This window comes from Prionailurus viverrinus, chromosome X (genome assembly GCF_022837055.1).
Source record: "Prionailurus viverrinus isolate Anna chromosome X, UM_Priviv_1.0, whole genome shotgun sequence".
Classification (NCBI taxonomy): domain Eukaryota; kingdom Metazoa; phylum Chordata; class Mammalia; order Carnivora; family Felidae; genus Prionailurus; species Prionailurus viverrinus.
In genome coordinates, this window is record NC_062579.1 from 189,114 (window position 1) to 210,839 (window position 21,726).

General features: G+C 42.7%; 1 protein-coding gene across 2 annotated transcripts in view; it reads right to left on the minus strand.

Annotated features, from left to right (window-relative positions):
• Positions 1-2,892: 2,892 nt before the first annotated feature.
• Positions 2,893-21,726, minus strand: part of NLGN4X (neuroligin 4 X-linked) — a 319,875-nt gene continuing 301,041 nt past the window's right edge. For both annotated transcript variants that reach the window (XM_047844878.1, XM_047844877.1), the window contains 3 exons: positions 20,044-20,229; positions 15,206-15,995; positions 2,893-6,536 (listed from right to left, as the gene is read on the minus strand). In XM_047844878.1, the coding sequence (XP_047700834.1) occupies positions 5,687-6,536; positions 15,206-15,995; positions 20,044-20,229 (1,826 nt within the window). In that variant the 3' untranslated portion in view covers positions 2,893-5,686. The remainder of the gene's footprint in view (positions 6,537-15,205; positions 15,996-20,043; positions 20,230-21,726) is intronic.

The following is a 21,726-nucleotide window of genomic DNA, read 5'->3' on the forward strand; positions in this document are numbered from 1 at the left end:
TCTCAATACCCAGAAGCCCCCAAGCCATTTCTATTAGGAGCCTCTGACCTCAGACACTAGAATGAAGACTTTAATGCATTCCACCTGTTCATTCTGGCCAGCTGCTTCTCCGCCCTGGCCAAACGTGGAAGAGGACGCACCCTCCCCATTTTCTCTCAAGCCCTTGTCTGGAGGAAAACACAGTTATTTGTAGGTTTTCTAAATATGCGGGTAGTCGCTTTGTGAAAAGGTAGAGTCCTAAAAGACCTCTCTCTCTCTCTATATATATATCTATATATAGATATCTATAGATATCTATATATCTCTCTATAGATATATCTCTATATATATACATCCATTTATTAAAATATAATCATGAGCATCTGCAGAGAAAGTATTGCTTTTGCTTCCTTAGCAGAGACTCTATTTACAACTTTTTTTTTCTAATCAGGTGGTCCAGAAGAGATAAGATGATGAGATGAGAACATTTTGAGGCAGTTCTGAGAAGGAAATGAAGAGCCCTGCCATCTGACTGCTTTGAACTAGTCTGATGGTTCATGGCTCGGTCATGTTGGGCTCTGCTAAAAGTGACCAAACGTCTACTTTTATTCCAGTTTCTTTGCTGATGACGAGTCCGGACCTGTTCCGCTCCTCTTGCTTCCTGCCGAAACATTGTACACCACAAATTATCCTGAGGGTAACTAATCCAGAACAAATTCTTGTTCCCGAAGCCCTCTTAACGCCGCCCTGTGTAAGCCCAAACGCTCCTCTCTGCCGTGTGAACGGCTCACTCAGATGGCTCACTGCTCTTGCATGTGCCCTGCCTTTGCTGCAAGTGACCAAACTCGAGCTGGATGCCAGAAGTGCCCCTGGTCATCTCTGACCACTGGGCTGTATCAGTTCTGGAACACAGGGCTGTAAAACGGCTCTACCCCTCTCCCTGTCCCCACCACCTCGGAGAAGGATGGTAATTCATTTCTCACGTTGCTTTAGCTTTCCACGGAACAGCTTTCACGGCGCCCAGGGCCCCCTGATCGTGACCGTCATGGCTACTTCTGAACATTCTCAATAGTTGGGGACAGTTGGGAACCAGCAGCCTCTCCAGCACTTGAGAAGTTGTTGGAAATGTGGGGACTCCAGCCTACACATCCCCAGCTGAATGCTCACCACTCCTAGCAGGTGAGGTTAAGGCGCTGTGTCTACACTCCCACTGGCACTGGGTACCATCTCCAAAGCCTGCTGCGATTCTGTCCTTTCACTTCACACACCATCCCTGGCACACGGCCTGTGAGGAGGGAGATGGTCGGTAAACGTTTGCTGAGTGAGCACATGAGTGAATGAGTGTACGAATGAATGCATACACTCTTACCATTTTTCCAGTTAGAATGTGCAAGAATGTACATATACAAGGTGGAAAAAAAATAGTGACTCTCCCTGTAGCTAAAATTTGCTAAAGATTCGGTTTTAAACATTTTTTCAATTTCGAATCCATGAACACGGCATTTCCATGAAATACATATTACATATACATATATGTATGAGAGTATTATACATTCACATATATATACATGTAATATACACCTATATGCAATATATAAAATATGTATATAAATACATAAAAATGTATTGCAGATTATATAATACATGGTGTATGTTTTATGTATTTATATAAATACATGCTATATATTTTGTTATGTGTTTATATAAATACATGCTATATATTTTGTTTTATTTATATATTAAATATAAATATAACATATGTTGTATATAATATATAAATGAATGTGTCATACTGTGAATATTAATAACATTTATATTTTCCTTTATATAATTATAAGATAAATACTATAATTATATTACAAATAAAATATATGATGTAAATTCTGTATATACAATATTTCTATAATATATCAACTTAATATGCAATATATTATAAAATGTATTTTTATATTATACAGTCTGCATATATTATATATGCTATATTATATATTATGTATAGTTTATATCATATAAGCATATAATATGTAGTTATAATAAAATATAATAGGAAGTATACTACTAAATTATTATTATGTAACATATTACATATATATTTATCTCCCGTTTGCCTCATACTAGCAAATGACCCCAATCAATATGTAAAAACCTTCAGTGCTCTACTGCAGCAAACAGTCACAGGATTTGCTGGGTTTCTTTATCTGACCATCGGCTAATGCACGAGGACACGTGTGCACCTGCATTAGAAATTCCTGCTGTCTTCCTTACTGGTGGAGTTGGGGCTCTGAAGCACACTACCTTCGTTTGAACCCAACCTGTGCTGCCTGGCGGCCACAAGTTCCCGACTCTCAACCCCTTCCACTTTAAAGGAGGGGTATTACAGGTGCCTGTGCCTGGGGGCTCTCCTGAATGTTAATTAAAAGGATAAGAAACAGCCAGATGCACTGGTGAGGACTTGGCCAATTTGCTCTCCACGGGCCCGGGAGGCATGTTCTGCCTCTTGAGTTTTACTCACAATTTCTTGCTGTCACCCGAAGATTTACTCAAACAAGGCTGTTTGGATGCGGGAGGGCATTATTATGTCAAACTCAATGCCAAACCCAGCACCATAAGAACGGGCAGTGATAACAGTAATAAATCCAAGTGCTCCAATTCAGGAACCTTCAGGAAACATCATCATCACCGTCTGGGGCTTCCTTCTCCAACGTCAGGCAGAACTCCCCCCGTGGGTCGCCCAAGAATCATGCACTGGGAGAAACTGTGCGAAGCTGACCCGTTACAGGTTGAGTGTGTCCATTTGTGTCTGATGTACCGCGTAGCTTTTAAAATGAAAACAGCAGTCAAAGGGGTAGGAAAAGGAAATAACATAGGCCACCTACAAAAAAAGGATGGACGCGTAATTATTTGCACAAAGCATTAGAAAATACTGTGATATTTTATTATTAAAAATGCTGCTGAAAAGTTTATACATATGTGTCCAGCCATATATATCTTCTATCATTACTTAAGGCAAAATCAAAAACAAAATTTCAAAATAATAACCCAAGAAACCATTAAACCCTGCGTGCCTGTGAAGGTCAAGGATAAAAGCCTAGGAAAGTTTTTTTTTTTTAACTTATTTTCTTTTTCTCATTTTTTTTCTCATTTTTCTCTTTTTTATAGATAGCAAGTATATTTTATTCTCATAGAACTCTATGAAGATTCTATAACTTCTTTCCATGTAGAAATAAGATATCATTTAAGGTGTATTAAATTTCTTTTGATCATATCCTCTGTAAAAGCTATTCACTTAACAAGAACTCTTTTTTTTTTCCTTATCCAAATGTCACAAGCCTGATACATTACTGTGCATATTGCTAGCAGAAGACAATTGGAAATACTAAACAAATATTGGAATTCACATTACAAACATACCAGACCCACACTGATGCCAAGCATCACCTCTCGGGTAGTTGTATGGAGAGTCTATTTGCCGTACCCCGCTGGGGGTAATACATAGCTTGCAGAAATGACCTGACAATACCTTTAGAAAAGGATGAACTGGGGACAAAACTTGTACCCGTGACACGTCTAGCTGCAGGAAAGGATTGTTGGTTGGCCATGTGCAAAGTGGGGATTATAATAGTTCACGTATGTATATACAGAGACCCACTCTCAAATCTTAACCCAGATGGACGACAGAATTTATCGTGGGACTTCTATGCACCTGTAAGAACTGTCTTTTGCTAAAGGGCGTTTTCGAAGACGTTGGTATCGATCGTTACTGTTTTAGTGTAGGGGTTCAGTACCCGAGCGTTGTGCCAAGGGGCAAGGACGCTGGACTTATCTTGTGGAGCATCCCCAACGTAGCAATGACTTGTAAGCCTCACTTTCTGAAATAACCATAGTCAAGCCCAGAGACAGGATTTTCAAACATCTTTGGCTGCTACTTCCTGATGTTGCAATGACTCTTGAAAGACAAACTATAAAGTAACCATTGTTCTTTTCCCTTCCACCGTAGGAAACTCAAAATATTCCTTCAGATAAAATTAAAAGGACAATGGGAATGTGAGGAGGTGTTGGGGGCAAATGTCCAGTCCCCAGCTTGCCAATTTTAAGTGGGGCGAATAATTTCCGTAACTTATCTTGACAGCGAAGGCGACCCTAACTTTGCAGAAAAACCCATGCAGAGGGCTTTTCGCGTTCTGTCCTTTCACGTGGGTTTGTTTTCTCCCCGTACGATTCATTGACCAGTGACTGATACACAAGTCTCACAGTACTTTAGACAAGCATATGTGTTATCCCATAAACGATGTAAAGAATAAAAAAAAAATCTTGCTTCCTGATAAATAAGGGACTTACTGCTTAAAGAAAAAACAGGAAACACACATGCCCTCCTTCAATCTGATTAGCTAAGCTGAGCAGGTAGCCCGGCACCCACAGCCCTTTCTGCAGCTGCTGGGGAACACTGAGCCGTATTTACCCGGCGGGGCATGGCCCCACCCCCACTAAAGGCAAGCTTTCTTTCCTTTTTGGCAGGACCCCTGGGGGTGGGCAGCAGGTCTCCCTAAACATATTCAAAGAACCACAACCACAGACCAAGACTTGTATTTTGTTTTTTGTTCCTGCAGTGTCTCTGTGTGTGTGTGTTTCTAATTCAGCAAGCTTTACATAAACTCCACGCTGGGGATGGGGGATCCATCTAGGTGGTGCAACTCCATGGAGGCTAACACACACAAAAATAAAAGTTTGCTAACACAACGGTCGGTCTCCTAACAATGCTGTCGCATGCATCCCAGAAAGGGGGGTGAAGAGCCCCACCACACAGACAGTCTGGGTCCGCTGTGTGACACCACATCGTCCTACAAATGAAATGCGTTAGAAAACCCCATGTGTTTGCTTACCACGAGGAATTAAGAACATCCTCCTGTGTCCTGGAGGAAACAGAGGTGAATGACTAATGTATATATATATATTTATATACATACAGACCACAATGGAAAGCACAATCTTGCTAAAAGGTCTTTCAAACTGAAAACACCAATAAAAGCTTTTTTTGTTGGTTGTTTTTTTTTCCTTTCTCTGTGTGTCTTTTTGTTGAAACTCACAGCTATATACATTTGTTTTTTCTTTTTTTTTTTTACAAAGTTTCTTAAATATAGTTCAGGCTGGCGAAACACCTCTTTGCACAGAACTATACATATGTTACTGCATAGTCGGCTCTTGTAATAATAAAATTCTACTTCTCCTTCTGTCTGGATGATAGCTCCATGCACTGGGCAAAATCCCACAGACTCGTCCTTCCCTTAAGTAGAGCCATCCGTCGTATGGCACATATTGTATTTTTCAACTGTTAATTAAAAAAAATTTTTTTTCTTAAGTGTCCCTGGCTGAGTCCCCAAAGTGTCAGCTTCTATTGTTAACATGGGAAGCATCCAGGTCCTGGAGACGGTGATGTCCTAGCCAAACTAAACGTTCTCTGGAGAGGTGGAGATGTTAAAGCAGTATTGTAACAGCAATGTATACTTTTTCACATTTCATAGGGTCAGAAGTAGATCTTGTCGTACTGGGAAATGCCAATGGGATGGGTCTACAGGGACACGATGGTGGCCCTGTTCTTTTTGTCTTATGTCAGTGGGATGACCCACACTCCTCGTGGGCACACGTTGCTTCTCTCTTTCTCCCTCTCTCCAGTGGGAAGGAGCAGATGTAGCGGAAAGGAACAGCAAAGCTATACTCTAGTGGTCGAGTGTCCGTGGGGGAGATTGGTACTGTTTTGTCCTCCGCTGAAGGTGTTGAATGTGTGCAAAGGCTGCATGCCCGTCAGTGTGTTTGGGATCATGGTGATGGTATTTGGTGTCATGAGTGGGATGTCATCTGGAGACCTGCGCAGCGTCAGGGTGTAGTCTGGAGGACAGGTGAGCCTCAGCGTGTCGTGAGCCTGCAGGGACTCACACTCGTGGTCATGTTCCAGCTGCTTCATCTGCAGGGACATGATCTCTTCGTTCTGGATGTGAGCAATGTCGTTTGTGGTATTCCTCTGGGGACTAGGGCGCCTGTGCGTCTCATGGCGTCTCTTGTCCTTCTTGTAGTACAGAGCCGCAAATGCCAGAATGTTGAGGAAGAGCAGGGAGGCCCCCACGGCGATGGTGACACTCAGTTCAGTGGAATAATCCCGTTTGGTTTCGATGAGGACGGTTGTGTCCTCGGGCCCTGTCTTATGAGGGTCCTTGGAGTGTTTGGGGTTGTTAGCGGGAGTGATGGCTGGGCGTTTGGTCGTGGGCCATATCTTGGCGGGAGACCGCCGGGTTCCATAGGGGAAGGAGGTCATGTCGGGAGGAGGGACCTTCGTGGTTGTTGACACGTACTGGAATATCTCATTCAGGTTGTGCAGGTGGGGAACCAGTTCCAGCCAGAAAGCCACCTTGGTAGCTCGGTAGTGATCCCTCACTCTGGGCTTCAGGCCAATATGTAGATAGAGCTGGTCTTTGGGGTTATACTTGGACCAGGCCACTTCCTCAAAGCGATTGGGTTTTGTATGAATGAACTTGGTGTCCTGAGGAACAGGCTGATTTGGGTCACTGGGGACAGAAGGAAGAGAAAAGAGGGAAAAAAGGTCACACCCTTTGACATGTGACAAGTAAATCTTGCCATCAAACAAAACAGGGAATTAGGACCATTTAATTGAGCTCACCAAGACCTGTTTATGAACACCAAGTACTCAAATAGCAACGGACACACTGTGGTTTAATTCAACCATGGCTACCATTTTGTATTTTCCTTAAAGTCTTCTCTTCCTTTCATTTTAAAAATAATTCCTGGTGGCAGAGGTCTGGCATTTTCATAACATTTCTACTATTTTTTTAAATGCATCAAATGATCTTCAAAAATAAAAAAAAGTAAGAAAAAATGGGTGTAGGAAATTTTTTCAGTATTTCAAGTTTAGCTACTCTTGAGCCATAAATCTCAACCAAGGCGTGTTGTCCACACAGGGACATTTGGCAATGTCTGAGGACGTATTTGGTTGTCATGTGTGGACTGTACCGCCATGAATGAGTAGAGGGCACAAACATCAATAGTATTGAGGTTGAGAAATCCTGATTTAGAGGCAATTGTTCAAAAAGTAGGCATTTTGCACCAGGGTGGCTTCTGAGGTGGACAAACACATACTGAAGTTTTAAGAACTAAAATTGTGTTAAAAATCAAATAAAAATAGGACTTGCCATTGCAAAATGTGAAGACACGGTGAAATGAAGGCACCACGAGTTTGCTGTCTTTTTGAAAGAGGAATAGTTGAATATTTGAAAACCTTTCCAAGACTGAGCCACGTAAATATCAAGTAACATTCCATTAATTCTAAGAACGGTGATAAGATCACAGCTTTACATATGGTGAAGCTAACATGTTTAGGAGAAGTAAAACACGGTGCAAGAAATTGAGAGTTTCTGTAGATGTTAAGTGTGCCAGGCCAACTCTGAACCCAAGAATTGTCTTGTTATTTACATAAATGGGCACAGGCAGAAAGGGAATCACCAAAATTAAAGGGAAATCCAGAAAACATGGTACTTTAAACATCTTTGCCACCAATTCTTTTACTATCACAAAGAACCTCCCCAAAATATCATATTCTCATTTCTTCCATCTATTTTTATGGTTGGCAAAGTGAAGTGTAAAACATATTTCATCTTAATGTTTATTTGTTTTGAAAATTTTGAGGTCATGCACAGTAAAAGATCACCTAGTAGACAACACTGAACGTTCAGATGTCATGGACAAGCCAGAGCAAGTTGGGATGTGCACACAGAGATCGGGCTCTTCTCACTTCTGTTTTCCATGGAACAACGTTCTGGCAGCATGGACAAAGCTGCCTCTAGCCACTGCCTATATGCTCACATGCCAGAACACTGGCCTGAAGTCCTACCTGAAAGTCCCAAGTCCACATACATGACCGTGCATTGTGCAGGATGCAAACGATACCCTGGCCAACTGGTGCATGCAGCCTTTGCTAAAAGAAGGACATTTGCCCTCAGTCTGAGGCTGTCAAAATCATCTCCAGGCATTAAGCTCTGAGGCTCTCCCTCATTACAGCTGTGAAATCTTGCGCAAATTTCTGAAGCCTCTCTGGGCCTAATCATCCTCATCTACAGAATGGGTGACGATACTGGGATTAGAAGTAATGGATGGAGGCTCAATAATCATAACAAAATTTTTGGAAAATAGTTACAGCCTAGTAAATATTATCCCCTTCGGCCAATATACAAAGTAGAATGCCTAAAAATTGCTTAGGGAGGGAGAGAGGACTGTAAAGTAATATACTGTAATACCCACAGCATGTACAGGGTACCATATCCTGCATATAGTATATGCCATATAAAAGTATACTGTTTACCACCGTATATATGGTATGCTATACATTGTAAATAATATACATCATAGCATGTATATTACATGGTACATAGTACACATCACAGTATATTATATTACATATTGTATGTATTGAATACTACAGTATATACAGTATAGTATATACTTCATATAGCATATATTCTATACCACAGGATTTATGGTATATACTATATGTTATATCCAGTATATGCTTCATAAAAGTATAATGTAGAATACATACTCTGTGAAAGTATACTATATATCATAGTATATACTGCATAATGTACACTATGTATATGGATATCTATATCACTAGATATATAGCTATATATAGATACATATAATTATATGTAAATATAACTATATACACGGCATACAGAAAAAGAAATTTTACTACTTAACTGAGTGCACACTCACTTTTATTTTACTCATGGGATCAAGAAAAAAGAATACAAATTTGTAGATCCTAATGCATGAGTTTTCTTTTTTATCTGTTCATTTATAAACATTAATATATTTAAAATCTTTTTATCTGATTTTTAAAAATACTTGCATGTTTCAGAAACATGTTGGATTCAATATAGCACCTCATGTTTCTTTTATTTGAGTCTTCTGAAATAAATTTTTTTTTTTAATTTTTTTTTTTCAACGTTTATTTATTTTTGGGACAGAGAGAGACAGAGCATGAACGGGGGAGGGGCAGAGAGAGAGGGAGACACAGAATCGGAAACAGGCTCCAGGCTCTGAGCCATCAGCCCAGAGCCCGACGCGGGGCTCGAACTCCCAGACCGCGAGATCGTGACCTGGCTGAAGTCGGACGCTTAACCGACTGCGCCACCCAGGCGCCCCATGAAATAAATTTTTGAAAAAATTCCTATTTAATTGGAATGTGCCATGGAAACTTTTGTCACCGATTTTTATTTTCTAAAAGCAAGGAAAGGTGGTAAGGATTCCTACTATTTTTCCATTGATCTGATTTCACTGAATTGGGTCTATTAGCTGTGTGGACCTTTTATTAAGCAGAGGGCATCTAGGAAAAAGAGTATTCTGTTCATGTTGGATATTGGACTCTTTTTGATGAAATTCGGTGTGCATTTGAAAGGTAAAGAAACACATTTATTTTGTTCTCAAAGAATAGAGCAGAGGATTTTGAAAATCCAGATAAGTAAGCTTTAGCCTGATACAATCTATCTATTAAAGTTCTTGGAGGTGCACGGTCAGAAGCCTGAAACCAAGATAAACTCACAGAGCTTATGAAAGTCCATCATTTTCCCTTGTCAAACACTCCAAAGACAGCAAGACCTCTAAGTGGGATAGCAGTGTCTGTTTAGACTTGACTTCCGCATATGGCACGTTTTAATTTCCATGAGTAAAATTAAAGATCGTGATGATTAAGGATAAAAGCAATGGACGTATCTTCTCTCCCTAGTGAAAACCTCAATGCTACCTGCATCCACATTTCCCAGCACCTGAGACACACATTTTCACCTGTCACAATTTATTTGAGACATCATCTTGGCGGAGATGGTCAAGTGCATTTCTAAGCCCTTGTGATACATGTTATTTGCTAGAGATAGGTAATATGATTCCTGTAGAAACACCAGTAAACTCTCTGATGGGCTCCTTTTGATGACACAAGATCCTCCTCACATCTAGCATAACGTAGTACCTGGTATTTGTTACCAGATGTCTAAGAAGAAGGCTACCACGTGCACCTACACAACAGGTCAAGATGTTCATTCACTCTGCTTCCAATGCTTTTTGGCCGTAAAGGTCATTTTAAGACCAGACACGGGCTGCAGTTCTCTCTAAGCCATGCACCCTAAGGGCCTCTTGAGTTTTCGCAAAGGTTGAAAATAAATTCATCACAGGATACCAACAACGTCAACAGTCAAGATAGCATCTCCTTAGACCTACACTGAGAGCCTTGGTCCTGAGACCAAGTCAAAAAATTGAAATCTGTGTTGGTTGCATTTGCCGTGCCAGAATTATCTTTGCATTATCTGAACTCCAATGGCATTTAAATAAGGCCCTTGATGGACAATGCATCATCTGGTTCCTTAAAATGCTGATTGTTGCAATATGTCCTACAGAGACCAACTTTTCTTTGGTGTCCCCACAAAAGAGTTCAGACTGAATAGGTGTTTGATCCACAAGCACCTGGATGCTATGGACCAGTCAGGGCTCGCATTCCCAAAGAGATTTTCTATGGCACAGGTTGTAATTCTTTCTAAGCCTTTGGAAACCTTGGGATTAGTTTTCATTTTTCCTTGACATTGCTTTTCATTTAGCAAAACTTTCCACATCAGCTTTATTTTTAGGCTAGTACTTATTGTTTTGGCCTATGTTGTTCTTTTCCAGCACTGTTTCGGTTGAGTCTTCTTTTTTTATTTTTAACATTTATTTTTGAGAGAAAGAGAGTGTGAGCAGGGGAGGGGCAGAGAGAGAGAGAGAGAGAGAGAGAGAGAGAGAGGCAAGGGAGGGGCAGAGAGAGAGGGACATACAGAATCGGAAGCAGGCTCCAGGCTCTGAGCTGTCAGCACAGAGCCCGATGTGGGGCTCAAACCCAGGAACTGTGAGATCATGACCTGAGCCGACTGGCACCCTGGCAGCACATTGGCTGAGTCTTCTAAGCTGGATCATGGAACCTTCCTTCCTTCCCTCCCTACCCGCCTTCCCCCTTCCCCCTTCCGTGTCTTCTATACGCATATTCCCAACATTTACTTCTCTGTGATCCACAACAACAAAATGTTGGCATATCATGTATTTACATTTAAAGACAGACATAAGGTCACACCTGTGAGCTGTGGGTCTTACGAAAAGCAGCACCAGGGTATACGCCTTGCCTAACATCCAAACAGTAAGAAACAGCAGCATGTTGTCTGTAAGGTACAGAAGACTGGAAACAGCAGCCAGTGATAATGGCAAAGCATGTCCTGATGCCATGGACTCCTCTCTCCGTAGACAAGGGCTGTGACAAATGGCTGGGGAGATGTTCTTATAATCTAGGTGTCCTGTCCCTCTAGTGCTGGTGGGGAGCAGTTGATGGTCTCTGTGTCCCGGTCTGAGAATGTGTTCTGAAGAACAGAGTTAACCAGCATGCTCACACTGTGGCGTCAGACATGGTTTATCCTACGTTGTTCCATTACTGGCACCATTTTGGCTCACCTTCCCTGGGACCACCGAAGCAGCCCCCGCCGGGGACAAGGAAATACGCCCCTGCAGAGAGCCTACTGCACCACTACCCTAATTAAATAAATGAATAGCAACCACCTCTCACGACTTTGCCAAGTATTGACAAATACCGAAATCACTAGACTGCCCACCCGTTCCATCCTCTGTCTCCTTGTTCAACTGGCCGCCATGGAAATATTATCCCACACATACTGACGCTGGAAGAGTCCACTTTGCATTTCACATTAGAGGAAGTTCTGAGTGACTCTCTTTAAGGATGATTTGAGTCATTTCAATGACCTTTCCAAACGAATGAAGAAAACTGACTGCATTAATATCCCTAAGTATCAGTTCAGCCGTGGCCCACAGGCACTGCGGAAGTAAAAATAGCTCCTATTTGGATCCAGTCCAGGTTCTTGAGCCTGACATCCACAGCTCTCCATTGTGTCTTTCCCGTTTGCTCAGGGAGAGCTTGACTCTCTCTGAAGTTCTAGACTCCACTTAGATGACACCTGTTCCCCCAAAGCGGACGTCCTTCCCCTTCCGAACCCTTTTCCCATCTGTTCTGGCTGCTTTGACACCTTCATGAACACATACCATGAATGGTCACACGAATGCCTTTGGCCGTGATTAAGCCCAGGCTATTTAACAGTTCCGTCACTACGTTCCCCACACGAGGGTGTGAACCACAGGCGCCGGGCACAGAGATCTTAGGAGCCAAGCTATGACATGAAAAGAAGCACTCGATAGCAGAATGCTGTGGTATTTTTAATCCTGGCTCAGCCTTTGATAGGCCTTGGTGAAAATATCCATTTCGCGCTAGGAGATCTTTCCCATCGCGTGACACTAATTAATTTCCTTTACCGTTCTTCTTTCTTTTTTAAACGCCAAGAGGGCATCAGCCCCAGAGCTCTTGGCAAGGCAAGAGGAGCTAACGAGAATTTAATGGCTTTGTTTGGAGTTTGCCATTTTTTTCATGGTTCAGTTACACTGGTGATGAATGATCACCATGTAAGAAAAATCATATAAAGTCCATTTTCAAAACACATAAGGGAAAGAAGTATGTGGTTTTAACTAAAGCAAGTAAGGATGTTTAGATATTACTTAAAGAGTGCTATGTTTGGATGAAAATGTAAGGAAAGCAGATGGCCATCATTTGGGAAATCTTTCTGCTTCAAGAGCATGACACTTGGTTAGGAAAGGCATCACGCACCTGAGTTCAATGACACAACTGGGCATCATCCTGCCTTTAAAAGGGGTGATGAGTTGAATTGTTCCCCCATCAAATTAATACCATATGCCAAAGTGCTAACCCCCAGGGCCTCAGAATGTGACCGTATTTGGAAACAGGGTCATTCCATATGGAATCAGTGAAGATAAGATGGGGCAGGTTGGACTTCTAAACCAGTATGACGGATGCCCTTAGAAGAAGACGGCCATCTGCAAACAGACACATAGGGAGGCCGCCACATCACACAGACGCAGAAACCACAGTCACGTGGCTATAAACAGGCAATGCCACAGATAGCCTGCAAAGCAGCAGGAACTAGGAAGGAGCACAAACCTGTCCCCTAGAGATTGGAGAGGGAACTCGGCCCTGCCAACACCTGCATTTTGCATTTCTAGCATCCAGAACTGGGCAACGATAAATGTCTGTGGTTTGAAGCCACACCGTTTGTGGTACATGGTTACAGCACCCTAGGGATGTTATAATAACATCATAAACAAGGGTGACATAAAGACAGTCGTTGACTAGGGGACGCCTGGGGGGCTCAGTCGGTTGAGCATCTGACTTCGGCTCAGGTCATGATCTCACGGTTCATGGGTTCGAGCTCCGCATCGGGCTCTGTGCTGACGGCTTGGAGCCTGGAGCCTGCCTCGGATTGTGTGTCTCCCTCTGTCTCTCTGCCCCTCCCCCACTCGTGCTCTGTCTCTCTCTCTCTCTCTCTCTCTCAAAAACTACATAAACATTAAAAAAAATTCGTTGGCTTGATGTCAATCATCTCCTTGTTGAGGAAAGAACCCTTAGGTGACAGGCAAGCCATCTGTCCCAAATATCTGTACATCCTCCCTCCCATACTGCCTCCTATGCCCACCGTCGTTAGACCAAACATGTAAAATGTGACAGTTGGACGTGGGTATCCATACAATACACTTGCCACTCTATAAACACGCCATAGTTTTGCTAAGACCTCCAAAACTCTGAAGACAGCGTGCACACAGCAACATTTGGAATCGTTGTGAAAGAAGGAGCCCTGAGCATTGAGCCCTCAGCACCACGAACCCTGTCTCTAGAGCTGCCTCAGACTCAGGCACTGCGGGCTGCTGTCGTGTGGGCGCCTCTGTCCCACACCTGGAGTGCCACGGGAAGACGCACATTCCCGCGGAGAGGGAGAGAGTCTCCGATTTTAATTCAGGGCAAGAGGCTCAAGGTTAATGAGAGAAGCCCACCCAGGTAGAACAGAATGATACCTCATTAATTTCCACAATCACGTTGTTAGACAGGAGAAAAATGAAAAGTTGCTGTGACTTTGTAGCCATTTAAAATGCTGGGGAGTCGGGGCGCTTGGGCGGCTCAGTCGGTTAAGCATCCGACTTCGGCTCAGGCCATGATCTCACGGCTCGTGAGATGGAGCCCCGCGTCTGGCTCTGTGCTGACGGCTCAGAGCCTGCAGCCTGCTTCGGGTTCTGTGTCTCCCTCCCTGTCTCTGCTCTCCCTCCCTCACTCTATCTCTGTCTCTCTCAAAAATAAATAAAAACATTAAAAAATATTTAAATGTCGGGGAGTCTTCTGATGCCTGGGTGGCTCAGGCGGTTGAGTGTCAAACTCTTGATTTTGGCTCAGGTCATGATCTCACAGTTCGTGGGATCGAGCCCTGGGATGACAGTGTGGAGTGTGCTTGGGATTCTCTCTTTCCCTCTCTGTGTACTCCTCACGCATCACACGCCCGCTTTCTCTCAAAATAAATAAACCTGAAAAAATAAAAACTTGGGGAGACTTTTCTATCCTTGTTTGCTTGGAAGCTGCTCAACAGCATATCGGTGGACCTGTTGTTATGTGTGCCTCTTGTGGGTTTTGTACTACATTTAGCTGAGGTCCTTTCCTGTGAGGTATGTATATACACATATATATGAAATATATATTTGTTTATGAAATAAATATGTATAAATGATATATAGATGAATAAGTATTTGCCAATATGTGTATATACAGGATATAAATCTCATAACTGTAGAGAAACATACATACGTGTGTGTTCATATATAGTATAAACACACATGGATCGTATTTCTTAGATGTATTATGAGACTGAATTTGTTCTCGTGGCTACGCAATAAACACAAATTGCCACGTGGTACACGTGTTTTGATAACCCCACTATTTACCAAAGGACACAGGGTCCTATTTGATAACCCTACTATTTACCAAAGGACACAGATTCTGGGATTGGCTTCCAAAGGTAGTGCCGTTTACCCCTGAACCCTGGAGTGGCAGGTAGAAACAGACTTTTAAGTATGCAATGAGCACTCTTAGTAAAAATCTGGTTGGCAGAAAACAATTTAAGGAGGAGGAAAAAGCGAGGCCCCCCACCGTTACCGTGTGTGAATGCATCTTGCACTCCGTTCGTCATGGCAGAACCAGACAATCTAGGAGAAGAGCAAGAAAAACCTGCTGTGGGGAAGCACGTACCCGGTTTTGGCAAAATTGGTCCAGTAGGTCATGACCACTGCGCTGAGCATGACGTCGTTCTTGGAGAAGTTACAACTGAAGAGTTCAGTAGGGCCAATCATGGGGATCCCAAAGACGTAGGGGACTTCGTCACCATGGGCTGAGTCCGCCCAGCTGGGCTTCATTTCACTCTGGCAGTGGTGGTAGAAGGCATAGAAGTAAGTCGGGGAGCCGTACTGAGCATGCAGGTCAGCCGTGGCCACCGCGGGGGCCACCCACTGGTGATCCGTGAAGAGAGCCACCAGGGTCTTTCGCCGCGTCTCGGGGTTTTCCTTGTCTGCCCAGTCCGTGTACATGAACTTGATGGTCTCCCGCAAAGTGTCTTTCCCCTCTGGGTAGCCGTAAAGGTTGTCCACAAAGTTGGACACGGAGAAGTCAAAGTCGTTGGGCGTCACACCATCTTCGTTGTCCACGATGCCGTCGACAAACTTCAAGCCTTCCCCCTGGTTGACACCAAGCATGATGTCGTAATTGAGGAACTCCCCCTGCTCCATCAGGATCTGAGGGTCGTCTGGGATGACGTCCCCGTCGATGACGGGGCCAAAGGAAATGTGGTACGTGGCCGGGGTGATGGTCTGCTGAATGAGCTCCTTGTAGTTCTTATTCCGAAGGCATTCCACCATGTCCGTGGTGTCCAGCATGTTGCAGCCGACTTTATCTGCCAATATCCGCGTGTACTTGGCTGGCTGGTAGTTCACTGCCCAGCTGGACAGTGCGGTCCCGCTCTGGATGATCGCCTTCTGGAACAGACCTGCAGGTGCAACGTTGTACACATGCAAATGAAAACCCGAAAGACAGAAAAGCAGCTTTTACTTAGCAAAGAAGGCTCTGATTGTCTCTCAGGCATGTGAATTTCTGGATACAGTGGCATTCAGCGCTTTCAGGATTTTTTTGCTCATTTCCATCTCCTTCTCTCCTCCTCCCCTTCCCGCTGGACATTTGTTTTATGGGATGTTATTACACACACACACACACACACACACACACACGGTTTAAGAAAATGGTAAAAAAACCTTTTAGCTCCAGTGGTAAAAAAAAAAAACGTGCAATCTGTTTATCACTCCACAATTTAGGGTAGTCTTGCCATTGGCATCCCCAGATGCTGTTATAAATAAACCCACCCAGGGTAATCACCTACCTCCCATTCCTTAAAAATATGCTTTGAGCCAAGAAGATGTTAAAGACCATTTTGCCTCACTGGCAAATCCAGGTACCACTTCAACATGCAGAAAGAAAAAATCCACTAAAATCAATTTCAGGGTAAAAATTCAGAGATGTATTTCTGTTTCCACCCTCAATATATTGGATGTATTAAGCTTTCACAACTAAAATATTAATTAAGCTAGCTATTCCTAAAGGAATCCTCACTTGATTGCCCAAGTAAAATGTATTTTTCAAAAAAAATCACTGGTCTCAAAATTGCATCCATTCGAATCCCAGACTTTCCTCTAATGTATTCTGCCACATGTTCAAAATGTCTGTTTCATGAGAAATAAAAAAAAGGGCAATTTGATGAGTAAAATTCTGTGTGGCTTACAATATTCTCTCAGTTCTGTCTAGTGCATGAATGTTGGGAAGTAAAAAAAGATTTTTTTAAACCCTGTATTTTTCACTACTACAGGACAAGAGCTGATGGGGTATAAAATGATAGCATTCTGTTTCTTATCTCTTCCTGCCATTTTCTTGAATTCCAGCATGATGTAGCTCTCATGCCTCAGGAGACGCTGGCAGAGTAATTCAGCTGGGAGCCCAAAAGTTCGTGCCCTGTAGAGTTTTAAGGTCATGCAAGCAATCAAGCGAGGAAACATGATTGCAATCAGGAAGATGTGATTCTAAAGACTGGAAGATTGCCCAAAGATGACACACAAGAGAAGACGTTAAGTTGATCTGGTTTTGCTCAATGCATCATCAAAGTCATTTGGGGGCCATTCTCCCAGAGTTTATAATGCTCTCAGACATGTACAACTACTGACGTTTGTGTTTGGCTCTAAAGATTAATGTGTTGAAGCCTCTTAAAGAAATGATGTCAATATGTGATCGATTGAAGATTTTCACAAGTTAAAATAATCAGGATTAGAAAAATTTTGCTAGATGTTTTTTTTTTTTATCCTGTTACAACTATTGGCCATGACTGACGTAGCTATGTGTGTGTGTGTGTGTGTGTGTGTGTGTTACAGAATATAATTTGTGATAAAACTTGAATAATTGGATAAATAAAAATACCGCTTATACTTCATACTATAAAATTCAAGTTTGGTTAGCATTTTACTGTCATTCCTACTTGGCTATCTACCTCCCCCTCAACGTTGTTTTGTACAACTGTGTCCAGTAGATGCATAGCTTTCACACTGTGTTTCCCAGACCACTGTACGTCTTCAGCACAATTCTTAAATATTTTAATGATTGTTCCTTTGAGTAAATGCATGTGTTCCTTATAACTTTCTTGTCTTTTTAATCTTGGAGCTTCTCACTTGATTCTTTGCTATGAAAGAACGTCTTCAAGAAAACATCATTTTCTATGCATCTGTTGATTGCTTTTTTTGGGACTACATCGCTAGAAGTATAATTCTAAGGCCAACTATCTAGTTATTTTCATAGTGCTCATTACATTGCTGGGTTGTTTTGAAAAGCTGCTGTGTAGAGACGCGACCCATGCCCAGCACTGCCACGGAGCTTGATCACTTCCGACATGCTGATTTAAGTAATTAATGCTCTTCCTCCAATTAGATTTGGTTTCCTGTGTTTGATTACTAAGGAAGCTGGTCCTGACTACTTGCTAACTTGAGAACTGGGATTATATCAGTTGAAAAGTGGGAAAGTCTAAATATTTTCTGGAATGCTATAGGTATTGATATTGCCAACAACCCCTCTAATTATCCATTGTTTCATTTTTGTAAAAATGAAGTGTTAATATAAATGTGAGCCCATAATGTGACCTCTCCTTAGACATTATGAAATAATCTATAGCCCTGTCACCTTTGATTTGACTGATGGTTGCTTATGGCTCTTGGACTGAGCATCCTAATAACAGGTGCATTTTGAATCTCCTTACTAAGCCGCAAATCTACTGGTCACATCAGTGTCTGTTGCTAGTTAAAATTTCTACTCGAGCTGAACATTTGTATTTCCTAAGAGCTACAGAATACCTTGAGGAAATCTGAACTTCAACACTGGAAGCCGAAAGTGGAGAAGCAGTTGGTAGGTAAAATACCAAATAGGAGAGACAATCAGGGCTTTCCTGATAGTTGTTCTGTGCGCGGATATCCATGAATCCCGCACAGCCAGTCTATTCTGCACAGAAGGTCAAGGCTACCCTCTGCTCTGGCACAGTTTTTAATAGCTAAGGAAGAATGGTGGGAATAGGTTTGAATCAGGGTCTGGGAAGTTGGGTTTCTTCCCTGCCTCCATCACTTGCTGTGTGACCCTAGGCAGGTTATGCAACCTCTTTGAGCCTCAATTTCCTTTTTGATAAATGAGGGCTTTGGGGTAGATACACTTCAAGGTCCTCTTCAGTTTTTTTGATTCTATTTTATTAAAATTCTATGTATTTATTAGTCTTTAAAATATTTTGACCTTTTCATTCCTTTTGCAAAACTCTTTTGCAAAACAAGTAACTCCTTTAAGGTTTCAAGTGCTTTTGATGAAAATGGTTCAAATAAAAATGGTGCAATTCTTCAACCAACCAATGACATGGAAGGAAATATAACATGACCCTGATAATTTAGATCATCACCGAGAATATTTATTTGCATTTTCCTGGGTTGTTTGTTTATTGTTTTTTTTAATGTTTATTTATTTTTGGGAGAGAGAGACAGAGCACAAGCGGGGGAGGGGCAGAGAGAGAGGGAGACACAGAATCCAAAGCAGGCTCCAGGCTCCAAGCTGTCAGCACAGAGCCCAACATGGGGCTCAAACCCATGAACCGTGAGATCATGACCTGATCCAAAGTCGGATGCTAACTGACTGAGCCACCCAGGTACCTCTGTTATGTTTTTGTTTTTGAGGGGGGAGCCAGGAAGTTATTATGAATGCATCTAATTCCAGTTCACTTCTCTCTTAAACCCCTCCTCTCAAATTGCTTGGAACATCGGTCATCAGTGGACACGAGGGAGCCACCCCAAGTTAGTGTGGGTGACCCAACTGACTTTTAAAACCACACGACCACGAGCTGCGTTGCTTATGGAATGTAAAGATGTGCATCCGTCTTCCACATGACTGTTTCTCTTCTGTATTACCTCTCCCAAGTTGAAATGAGAAGGCCTTAAAATTTAAAGGTGACCGAATAAAGTCAGGAAGGCAAAAGCAAAGTGTTGGTCTTCCTATAAGAGTCATTATGTTCCAATTGTTGTAACCAGCACTGAATTGTCATTTAAATGGTTAAAATACAAACAAAGCTGAGCTAAAAGAAAACAATGTGAGGGGCTCCTGGGAGGCTCAGTCGGTTAAGCATCCAACTCTTGGTTTCAGCTCAGGTCATGATCTCACGGTTCTTGGGTTCAAGTCCCACAATGAGTTCTACGCTGACAACGCGGAGACTCCTTGGGATCCTCTCTCTTCTTTTCTCTCTGCCCCTCCATCACTCATGCCTTTGCATGCTCTCTCTCTCTCTCTAAATAAAAAAAACTTAAAAATTTTTTTTAAAGAAAGCAATGTGAGCTCACGTCATCTGGGGACTTTCTGCAGAGGATTCGAGAGAGACTTATGGTGACACCACCAGCAGGCATCTTGGATATGAACTCCACATGTGTTCACCAGTCAGCCCTGGGAGTCGTGCACCAACACGGGGATGCCCTTGTTACCTTCTGAATAGTGCGACAAGGTCAACAGACTGACGCAAGACGCCCCCGCGCCTGAGCCGAAGATGGTCACTCGCTTGGGATCCCCGCCGAAGGCCCCGACATTCTCCTCAATCCACCGAAGTGCCTGGATCTGGTCCAGGAGCCCATAGTTGCCTTTGGCCGCCTGGTCACCGGTACTTAAAAACCCTACAAGAGAACACAGGATATTTTGGGTTGTTGATGATAACAAAGCACATAAACATCTCCGGTATTTGGAAATAAATCTCATGGGGGTGCCTGGGTGGCTCAGTCGGTTCAGCGTCTGACTCTTCGTTTTGGCTTAGGACATGATCTCTCGGTTTGTGGGTTCAAGCCCCACATGTCAGGCTCCGTGTGCTGATGGTGTGGAGCCTGCTTGGGATTGTCTCTCTCACTGTCTCTGTCTCTGCCCTTGTCCCTCCTGGCTCGCACACATACCGTCTCTCAAAATAAATAAATAAACACTTAAAAAATAAAGAAAATATATCTCATGGTTTACCCTGTTCATTCTTTGGTTGTCTTCCTATAAATGAGAAGCACCAGTGGAAAGCATTTTTCATGGCAGGAAGGATTTTATTATGTAAATAATCGTGATGATGGTTATTGCTTCTGTTTCTATTGGTTCTGTTTCTGATGATAAAATGCCTCCTCTGTGAGTCTGTACAGGGCTAACATATCAGGCACAATCAATCTCAAATATCTATAATATATGATAATACCAGAGACCGTAAATTTTACTAGATTCAAGTTATCATTTGTCTACTCACGTTGGTTGTAAAATGAGAAAGTCCTCCTTGAAAAAATTTTTCAGGGAAAGACAAGTGTGTGTGTTGGGCTGGGGCATCTGTGTGTTGGTGTCTGTGTGTGTGTGTGTGTGTGTGTGTGTACAGAAAAGCATTACAGGTTGTCAGCTTTTCCCCATTGAATGCCTTATTGATATTTTCATTCTTTTTAATGCTTAAGTTTCAAACTAAATGACAGATCCTGGGACTGCACTCTTACTTAGCGCCCACCCCTTATAGACAACATATTAGAGTCGCACACAGAAACATGAAACTCTGTAATCTAAGCCGAATTACGGTGCATGTTCAAGTCACTGCAACTGCCCCTGAAATAGCACGAGCTGGTATGTCTTATTTTAAAAAGAAGGATGATTCTATAAATTGAGGAACCAAATTTCACCAAAGGCATCACATTCCTAATTCGCCCTTAGAGGCTGCAAAGAAGGCAACCCAAAGCTTTTCCTGTAGCAACGTGGTCAGATGGATCCCAGACTCGTCTGTCTCTCTCTCGTGGCAAAAACGATCGTGACCTCGAAACAAGCCTTCCCTCTGATGTCTGAAGCCGTTTTCCGGACAGACGGGTCCTCTCCTTCTCAAATTCGAAACTACCGCTGTTCGTTCCAGCTTCTGCCAAGGTTAACGTACCGCAGACGTGTTGGTCTACCTTTGTATCCACTCCTGTCTTGCCTAGGCCTTCTGACAAAACAACACCAGATGCTAAAAAGGTGTTTTGTTTGCTTCTTAGTCATTTTACTTTCTCATGTGCCCTTGCCCCCAAACACCCCCTTCCATCCCACCTCCTTTTTTCCAGCCATTTCAGTAAGTGCTTATTCCGTTCCTACAGCCACCTGCTGCAGTGTTTGGGTGAAGACAGACTGACTGA